This window comes from Hippocampus guttulatus, chromosome 11, assembly GCF_054856545.1.
Source record: "Hippocampus guttulatus isolate MCC_2025c chromosome 11, RoL_Hgut_1.0, whole genome shotgun sequence".
Lineage (NCBI taxonomy): Eukaryota > Metazoa > Chordata > Actinopteri > Syngnathiformes > Syngnathidae > Hippocampus > Hippocampus guttulatus.
In genome coordinates, this window is record NC_141271.1 from 8247501 (window position 1) to 8257457 (window position 9957).

At 40.8% G+C, this 9957-nt stretch overlaps 1 protein-coding gene across 3 annotated transcripts in view; it reads left to right on the plus strand.

Moving 5' to 3' along the window:
• The window catches only part of fgf14 (fibroblast growth factor 14), a 90764-nt gene extending 80807 nt beyond the window's left edge, over positions 1-9957 (plus strand). For all 3 annotated transcript variants that reach the window (XM_086124369.1, XM_086124371.1, XM_086124370.1), the window contains exons 4-5: positions 8888-9086; positions 9637-9957. In XM_086124369.1, the coding sequence (XP_085980495.1) occupies positions 8888-9086; positions 9637-9779 (342 nt within the window). In that variant the 3' untranslated portion in view covers positions 9780-9957. The remainder of the gene's footprint in view (positions 1-8887; positions 9087-9636) is intronic.

The window sequence follows — 9957 nt, forward strand, 5'->3', positions numbered from 1 at the left end:
GCTGTGATTCAATTCAAGTGCTTAAACTCCCTCTATATCTCAAACAAATGTCTTCTAAATTTGACACACCACAGAGTGTTGTTAAAAACGGTTGAAAGTCGAATGTGCTACATGCTAGGCTAAAACTGTGGGCTACCAATCTAACGGCCAGCACTTGCCGAGGATTAACGTTTGACTAACAAATATTTGCATAGCGCATGCTGTAGGCCTGTGACGACTATTATGACATTGACTTGACGTTCGATAAATAAAATGGACATGATCGTATTTTCCACGAGCCAGTATGTTGCATTTGTATGAACAACCATCATGCCCAATTTCTTCAAGTGGGAAGGAAAAAATGGCGGGACATGGAGGGTCATCAATTTCCTTACAGGTTGCAATACAAACGCCTCATAGATAGCATTATTTGCTTTACAGCGAAATAAATTCAGCGATTCAACACTGTTGAAAAAAAACAGCATTGGAAGAAATGCCGCTAACTTTTAATAGGGAGTACGAGCCATTCCAAAGAGCCATTGTGCAGTCAGGTAAAAAGGGGAGAATCTGAAGGAGAGATTTTGCTCTGCCACTACAAATATGTGATAGTACGTGTTAATATTTAAGTGCCATTTTTGTGGATAGAGACTGAGGCTGTTTTTATCTCAAATATTTGATTAATTGTTCAACATTTCAATTTTGAGAATCAAAAGTAAATTGCTCTTAAAAAGTGGTAGGTAGTCTATTTGAATTATTAGGCTCTAATATCATATCATTGGCATGAAAGAAAAAAGCATCATCTATCATCGTTTATCATGACGATTTCTGAAAAATCCAATTTAAAAAAATTGGGGCCGGCCTCGTGAGCTGGCATTCGTTACATTAATAAAAAAATTTAATTTAAAAAACAATCACCAAGAATATACAGTGAGGCTACAAAATTCTGAAGGAGTCCTCTACGCTCTCAGGTGCTGCAGGCATGTCTGCTGAATGTCTTTTTTACACACATTAAAATAATCTTCTTATGGCATAATCCACACATTAAATTCACGTATTCAAACAAACAAATCTACCAAAATATCCTTGCTGAGCCTTTTTAAAAATTGTTTTTCCAGTCCTGTCAGCTGGGGTTGCCAACAATTGGATCTGTCAGCTGGAGCATACGCTGACTCTCCCTCGTCCACTGAGGACATCTCTCAAACCACAAGCGTAAAGCAGGCAGACAGGACTTAGTTGCCTCATGTGACAATGATGCCACAGCCAGATACACTGAGACAAAATAGGTCGTAGGGTGTGGAGCAAAGCTTGAAACGCTTTTTTATAGACACATGTTGAACAGTAACCCTTTGATCTTAATCAAGAACAAATGCATGTACAGTAAATATATACAGTATATTTTTAATAGAATGTACAGTACATTTACAAAACCTATGAAGATTTTATGATAAAGGAAATGGAAAGACAGAATTCCACATCCATACAGCGCAACTTCACACAAATCAACAACAGTAAATACCGTATTGCCCCGAATATAAGACGGTGGGTTTTTTTGCATTGAAATAAGACTGAAAAAGTGGGGGTTGTCTTATATTCGCGGTCTAGACATTATACCCATTCACGACGCTAGATGGCGCCAGATATCATTGAAGCGAATGCTGAACTTGACTTCCCAGGCCAAAGTGAACCCGTCACGAAGAATAAAAATAAAAATAGCGGTAGCACAAAGAAGAAAAATAAAAAATAGCGGTAAGAAAGAAAAGAGAAGAAAATAATAGAAGAGATAACAGAAAATGGAGAAACGTAGCGACAATCTGGAGAAAACTGGTCGAAGATCGGCCAGGTTAACCGGCAGCTGAGGAGAAGTTAAGATGTAATTTACATTTCAAAAACCTGAAGCCATTCATTTACGAATGTGATTGCACTTTAGTTTACATATTTAAATGTTCAGATATTAAGATATGAATGAGGCAAAATAACATGCTTTTGCTCTCAAATATATTCTTATAAACATTTGTTTCAGATGTACTGTAATTATTTTCTGTATAAAAATTAATTTGGTGTTCAAAAAGTCTTTTTTCAAACTTGAGTCTTGAAAAAAAGGGGGTCGTCTTATAATCAGGGCCGTCTTATATTCGGGCCAATACGGTAATGATGCCAAAACATACCAATAGCTGAGAAATGGTTTCTTCAAAAGCTTCACACCAAAGTGCACTTAAGTCCATTTACTTGCCGTTTTGTTTATTCTGTGCTTTTTTGTTGTTGTTGTTGTTGTTAAGAAAGTAATTGAAATTGCATATCAAGATGAACTGGTAATTGTTAACGTGTTTGTTGTACGAAGGCTTTGTACCAAATTGAAGTAAATTTCATTCAAAACAACTTTTTCCATTATTTTCCGAAAATAATCTACAGTAGAGTGCAGATCAATATTGATCACTAATTGTTAATTGATTTGTTGCATCATGGATTTCGACCAAATTCCTATCGACATCCGTTGACAACTTTTTGTCTTAACTTACGCCACTTGTTAATTATGTTAGCGGCAATGCCATACTCTTCATATTATTCATTCTGATCAAATGAAATAATTAAGTATTTCTCCAAAATGTTATATGCTACTAATTATTATTTTTTGTACAAAATCCGACTAAATACTAATAATTGTGAGTGCAGGCTCATGAGTGTAATACATTCAATTAGTGTCTGGAGACAACCTGCTGCTTTCCAAGCTGCCACAGACTGCTGCGACTCACTCACTTTAACGCTGCTCTTGAGGCAACGAGTGTGCAATTTGTATTTGCACGGTACTTGACATTCATGCAATGGGAAGGCAATTAGGGTGGAACGAGGGTCATAAATAGTGAGTATAGCTGGAATTGTTTGCGCTTTGAGCCTCAAATCGTGTGGCACACAGTCGAGGCCCGCCAGTTTTTACTTGCCCTCCTGGGGGTTAAGATTAGTAGATGTTATGATTTGTCAACCGTGGGTCAGTGTAGCCCTTTGAGAGTTCAAGAGCTATATCAATAAATGTGACTTGACTTTACTTTTTTTGGGGGGGTGGGGGGGTTAACACACAGATCGGAATCAAGGTCACCATTTTCATGTTCAAATACTATATACCGTAAAGGAGTCCAATTAAATTGTATGATTACCGGTAATCACAACTTCCTTATTTCAGTCTTTCTTCTAACCCTGATCAACATGGAGAATACCAGGCGAAAAGAATATGATGCAGCTTTTAAACTAAAAGCGATCACTCTGGCAGTTAAAGAAGGAAATCGAGCTGCTGCCCGTAATCTTGGCATAGACGAGTCGATGGTGCGAAGGTGGAGGCTCCGGCAAGAAGAACTGAGCCAGTGTAAAAAGACAACCAAAGCTTTTAAAGGTTTTAAAGGTGGGCCGTCATGGTGTTATAGATTCATGAAACGGGAAAGCCTGTCTATTAGGGCACGCACGACGTTGTGTCAGCAGCTCCCTCCCAATTACGAGAACAAACTTGCTTCGTTCCGCACATTCACACAAACAAAGATAGCGGAGAATTCCATCAGACCAGATGAAATAATAAATATGGACGAAGACCCTCTGACATTTGATTTGCCTCTCACTCAGACTGTAAATAAAAAAGGTGACTCCCCCGTCATACTGAAAACAAGCGGCCACGAGAGAACACATTTTACCTGTGTTTTGAGCCGCGCAGCATCGGGCCTAAAGCTGCCAATGATGATCATTTTTAAGCGGCTGACAAGGGAAATAATTTCATATATCTTTTCCCATTTATATGATTTGCATTATTCTATTCAAAGCCGAGTGGGCTGCAGTATTTCTCCTCGTAATTACGCAAATGCACATCAAGATCTCTCTTTGTCTGGCCTCTTATTATGTGTTTCAGCGTAATTTCGTTGTGCAAATGCATTTATCATGCTCATAAAAATATGGAGATTATTTTAACCTTAAGAAATTTTGCGGGTTTTTTTCTGCAGGGGTTCAGCGGGGGACCGCGTCAGCGGCCTCACCCGGAGGCGCTCCACGGCGGCAGGGACGCAAAAGCAAACCCCCGCCTACTCATTGGCCAGCGGTTTATAGTACGGTGCGGCGCATATAATTACAAAATTGATTTTTATTCATAAATCTGAGCATGCGGCTCTTAATCAGGTGCGGTCTGTAGCCTGGAATTTACGGTATGTTTTTGGCTTGGCAACTGCACTTTGGAATCAGCTGAACTCAATTTCCCAAGATGTCATTTTGTTATGTGGATAAGATACATGAAATGGTTTGTGTTAGTCACTGCTATCACAGGCCTTTTCTATGTCAAAGCTTATATATATATATACAGGTATATACACACACACACACACATACATGCATTCAATGTAAGGAGCATCGCATTGAATATATTATTACAGAATATACACGGATTCTCATGTACATCCTTGCTGCTACGAGAGTTGCTTTGATTTACCACAGCTCAAATCTTTCAGCGGCTTTGTGTTGTTTTTCTGTCTCGTTCATGCTGTTCTCAGCCACTTGGATCAAAGTGTGGGTGTATGTGAAGGATGGGGATTCTTTTACAGTGACAGAAAAGCCCGCACTTCTCCACTCGCCTGCCGATGCGTAATAGCTGTCGTTTTCTCCCATAACCCCCCCCCCCCCCCACCCCCACTACCACTCATCTCCACAGGCGTCCTTTCTTTTTTCTCCATTTCCATGACAGAATTGAAAGGAACATTTTATAAAAGTTCTTCCCCCAGGACATGCAAATAATCAATAAGTATGAGAGATCTTTAGAAAGGCTTTAAAGCATGAACATGTATTCTCCTAAATGTAAAGTGAGCCCCCTCCCCCAAGCTGCGAGCGAGTCGACACAACAGCTTGTACGAGTGAATGCGAAGAGACGTGTGTTAACTCTATAGGCCAGCAGGTTATTTAGATTTACGTCGTCTTTCATCCGTGGGATTGGTTTATCCAAGAAAAAATGTACTACCCTGAATATAGGCACTGTGAAGCCTTCTGATGTCCCTTTGCACTGCACTACAGTCCTAGAGTAAGATCTTGTCAGTGTGCATGCACACAGATGGAAAATTCCTTAAATTCTAAATTGAATTAAATTCTGTATTTACCTGGCAAGTCCATCCCAAAAAAACACAATCAGCTCAAAAACACTGTATGGGCACAACCTACAGTAGGTTCATGAAACATGAATCCTGTACTCAGTTTATGCCTGGGATAATAACACTTTACCGTATTTTGCCTGTCCATCCTCCGTCTTCCATCATCCATCCACCTGGGCACCCTTCCCTCACTGTCCCTCCGTTCTTATTCCTAAAATAGTTATCCTCCAACCTAGTCCATCCTCATCGTTTTAAAGCGCTTCCGTCCTTACATTTCAACAGTTAGTCTCCCCCGACCAAGAAAAAAAAAAAACGGCCGTGCAACCTATGTCCCCAATGCGTCCTCCTACTTCTATTGAAAAGACGATTCAACAAAACAGGGTAATATCTCGTCCAGATTAAACCCTTACCTATTTCTAGCCAAGTGCAGGGCATTGGTGGGATGGCAATTCAGGCCAACTCCTGAATGGCTAATCCATTTCGAGCTGGCTGACCTTGTCCTGAATGATTTTTGTTTGTTTTTTTTTCATACAAAGCCTGAGTGTCGCGAACATCAATCCCTTCCCATTCATCAATTGCAAATACTTCCCTGATCGGGATAATCAGTCAGCAAACCCCACCCCCCTTCCATTAGGCGGAAACAAAAAATTTCTGACTTTATTTCTGCTTACTTGCAGCTTCTCCAGCTCAAAATTCCAGGCTGCCAGGGTATATCGAAACTTTATCCCAGGAATATTTTTCTTTTTTAAACCACAGAATAAAAAGAGGAGTGTCTTGACCTTATTTCAAATCCCCAAAACGTGGAAATATCTAGACTTGCTCATAGTATACCCAAACCTTATCCGGAGACGTGTAAAATGGAGTTGACCAAATTATTCCCAAAAATTGGGTAATCGCTAAAGAATTTACACAAACTTTTGATCCAGAGATGGCAACCAAAATAGTGTTTAAAATTTTTCCTTGCGCTCTTTATTTCACATTTCTAAGATAGATATGACTACAACGAGCAGCAGTAGTCTAGAATAAATGACAGCAATAAACCAAAAGGTTGAAAATGTGTCTGGCTGAGACCATCCCCGCAAACAAACTTAATCCCAAAATGTCACTGTCAAATCAACCAGAATATTCCCGTAAATCTTAACCACACGGATACACCAGACTAAATATGACCCAGGAGTATAAAGATTGCTAAACTAACTTTAAAGATGCTATAAAGATAAAGATGTACTCAATCCCTGAGCACCCATCACAATTTCAGTGGCTGGATCGACAAGCTTTAATTCTTCATTAATTTCAACAGTAGTCAATTTTCGATGCAAACCTAGCTTGGCTGCACCATGGCTGTACATGCTGCTTTTTTCTTTGTGCTGTATGCTTGAATCATTCAGTCTTTTACGCTGCGGCCATGCCACCTCATCTCCTCTGAGGGATGGGTGAGTGTCGGGGGGGAATCCTCTTGTGTCCTCACCCGATGCTCGTGCACTGAGGCTGAGTGCTGCTGGCTGCTTTCAGGAGACGCGCAGTCAAGTGAAATGGCCTCGCTTTGACTGTCAGCTCCCAGGAACAACAAACTGGGTGGGGAGGTGGGGGGTGCGGGGGTGCAGGAGTCCTTGTGATCCAATCCTTTTTCAGACAAGTGAGGGATTAAAGCAAGTACTTTGAACTAGTGGCGGTTAGATGAAGTTGTGAAAAATTCTTATAGGCTCTCCGCAGCTACTGTTTGAAAGCATGATTCATTTTATGAGTTCTTTTACCGTATTTTCCGGACTATAAGGCGCAGTTTTTTTCATAGTTTGGCCGGGGGTGCGATTTATACTCTGGAGTGATTTATGTATGAAATTATTAACACATGATTATGTCATTTCACATGTTATTTTCACATTACACCACAAGAGGGCACTCTCGGCCTGTGTTGATATATTGATGATGAGTCTGACGTAAGCGACGTAGAAGAGGAAGCGGCGCAACGTCTACCTCCCGAGTTGGTGGAGTTGTTTAAAAGTGACACCAAGGATGAAGATTTCATTGGATTTAGTGATTTTGAGTGAAACTGATAGTTTGGTAAACTTGTTAGCATGTTCTTTATGCTAGAATTATCTGAATAACTCTTAATATGTTATGTTGTTACTGACATTACCAGGCATGTCAGTCATGTAACGTTAGTATACCGTACACTTATTCAGCCTGTTATTCTCTATTTTATTTTTATTTTAAATTGCCTTTAAAGATGACATGCATGTTTTTGGTGTTGGATTTTATCAAATAAATTTCCCCCCAAAATGTGACTTATACTCCAGTGCGACCTACACATGTTTTTTCCTTCTTAATTGTGCATTTTTTGGTTGGTGCAATTTATAATCAGGAGCGACGTATAATCCGAAAAATACGGTACTCATCCAAAAGAAAATACCTACATTTGACTAAAAATCAATCCCTGACTAAGAGTAGAGATACTTTATATTTGTTTTTTGTTTTTTTGGTGTTTGCATATGTGTGTGCCGAATGAGTCAAGCAAGCTCCCCGGGGCCTGTATAAAATGGGAAACTTTTCACTCTTTTGGGAAATTTAAGTGAACTGGGTGTTTGGAGAACCAAACACCCAGAAGGGGTCTGAACCTTCTGGCATCCTTCTCTTTCAATTCTCCAAAAGAAAACGATGACCCTTGATGAGCCTACATGGAACTTAACACCACTAATATTGTATCATACTTTCTTGTAATTATCCTGTCTCCACATAAATTATGATCTTCTTTGCTTGCTTCTTTGCTAAAAAGGCTTGACTGCCACATAATAGAATGGGTAGTCAATCTGTAATTTATTGGGGCGCATCAATTATTCTTGGACTCTTACTTTCTGCTAGCTTTTGATCCCTCGCTAATAGTGAGGGGTTCACTGTAGGTACTTTTTGGAAAAGGGCAGAACAAGTAGTGATAACCTTTTCACAAATTCAGGTGAAGAAAAAAAGAAACTTCCTCAACAGCGCGGTCATGATAATCTCTTCAGTGTCCTGACAATATTTGGAATCCATTATCTTTTCCGTGATAAGTAGTTTGCAAGCGCGCTCGAGCCTGTGACTTTCACATAACAGATGTGCCCAAAGTGTCTTGATTAACGCACAGCGATGCGGCCCTTTATTTTTAGCCAGAGCAGGGTCGGACAATGTGGAAACACTTTTATTACCCTTCTGCTAGGAGATGAATGGCCGACAGCGAAGAAGAGATGTGGTGCCTTTCGGATTCATTTGTCTTTGCCACGTCGAGGCGTGGAGGAGCCGCTCGGTTAGCTCGATCATCATTTGCACAATGGCCCATGAGGCTATGCTAACAAGTTGCTAAGAAGAAACCAACTCTTTTGTGGATTCAATTCCAAAGAAACATCAAGGTTCAAGCAAGAAGTGTGATTCACTTTAATGACCAATATCCATCCATTTTATACAGTGCCTGTCCTCATTAAGATTGCGAGCAAGCCCTAGCCTATTCCAGGTGACTTAGGGCGAAATGCACACGCTGGACTGATCACCAAACAATCGTAGTAGCAGTGAGAGTTGCCTTTCAAATGAATCCAAGTTAATTAGGGACATATACACAAACATAAATGATACGCTTTCTCCTCACAACAGGTACACATCCATTTGACTGGTGCTGTTTTACTGTACTTTACATTAGGAGTATGTGACGCAATAAGCCAGATGACCGCATTTGTAGGCAAAAAATACAATACATCAATATTTCCCCGCGTGGTTGTCATGATCATCTCTCATTATTCCACAAAAATAATGAATTTTGTGTGTGTTTGTCTTTGCAGGAGCTCTTCACAGCAGAGTGCAAATTTAAAGAGTCCGTGTTCGAGAACTACTATGTCATCTACTCATCCATGCTGTACAGACAACAGGAGTCGGGTCGAGCCTGGTTCCTCGGTCTCAATAAGGAGGGTCAAGCCATGAAGGGGAACAGAGTGAAGAAAACCAAACCAGCCGCTCACTTCCTGCCCAAGCCATTAGAAGGTAGTTATGTTTTGAAAGCTACAACATAAAGTAGCCTACATATTAAATGCAATACAAAGTATCTGCCTTTTTTGAAAAAATGACTACAATAGCATCTCAGGTGTAACTGTTTACGGAAATGGGAGAGGGGATTTGGGACAGGAGGTTGTTTGTTTGGCCGACCACAGTATGGCAAACATAATTTTCTGTCATCGGCAATGTGTATTCTGGCCAGCAGAAGTTGGCCAGTGGCAATAAGTGGCCTGTATTGTGAAAAGGCGGGAATCGTTGTCCTGCTAGCAGCCCGTTAAATCCTTCTGGGAGTGGGAGGTTACTTTAAATTGTGACTGATACAGGTAAAAAAAACAACAAAAAAAAACAAAACCAATTTCTCAATCCTTATTTGGATGAGTTTTTGATTGTCTCATGGAAACTGTGTTGGTCAGAGGTTCCCAACATTCCCTGTACCACGAAATGTTCACATGAGGACATTTTGACGAACAACCGTTTTGGCTTTTAATTTAGCCTTTTAAATGAACTAACCTTATTCCATCTCTTCTCGCATCCCCAGTCGCCATGTACCGAGAGCCATCCCTGCACGACGTCGGAGAGACGGTACCCAAAGCGGCAGTCCCGGCCAGTAAAAGCACAAGTGAGCCAGTGGTGATGAATGGAGGTAAACCTGTAAGCAAGCCTGACAAACCCGCCACATAGCCATGCCCCACCTGCCCCCTTGACTGTTTGCTGTTTGCCGGGGTGATGGCGGGAGGTCTTTTCCCCCTTGCTGGAGCATCTTTCCTCGGTAGATCCAGGCGAACCTTTGTTCTCCCTCTCCTCCACGTTTGTCTCTGCCTTGTCCTCACCCTTTATTCCAGCTGTCTGGTGGAGGGAT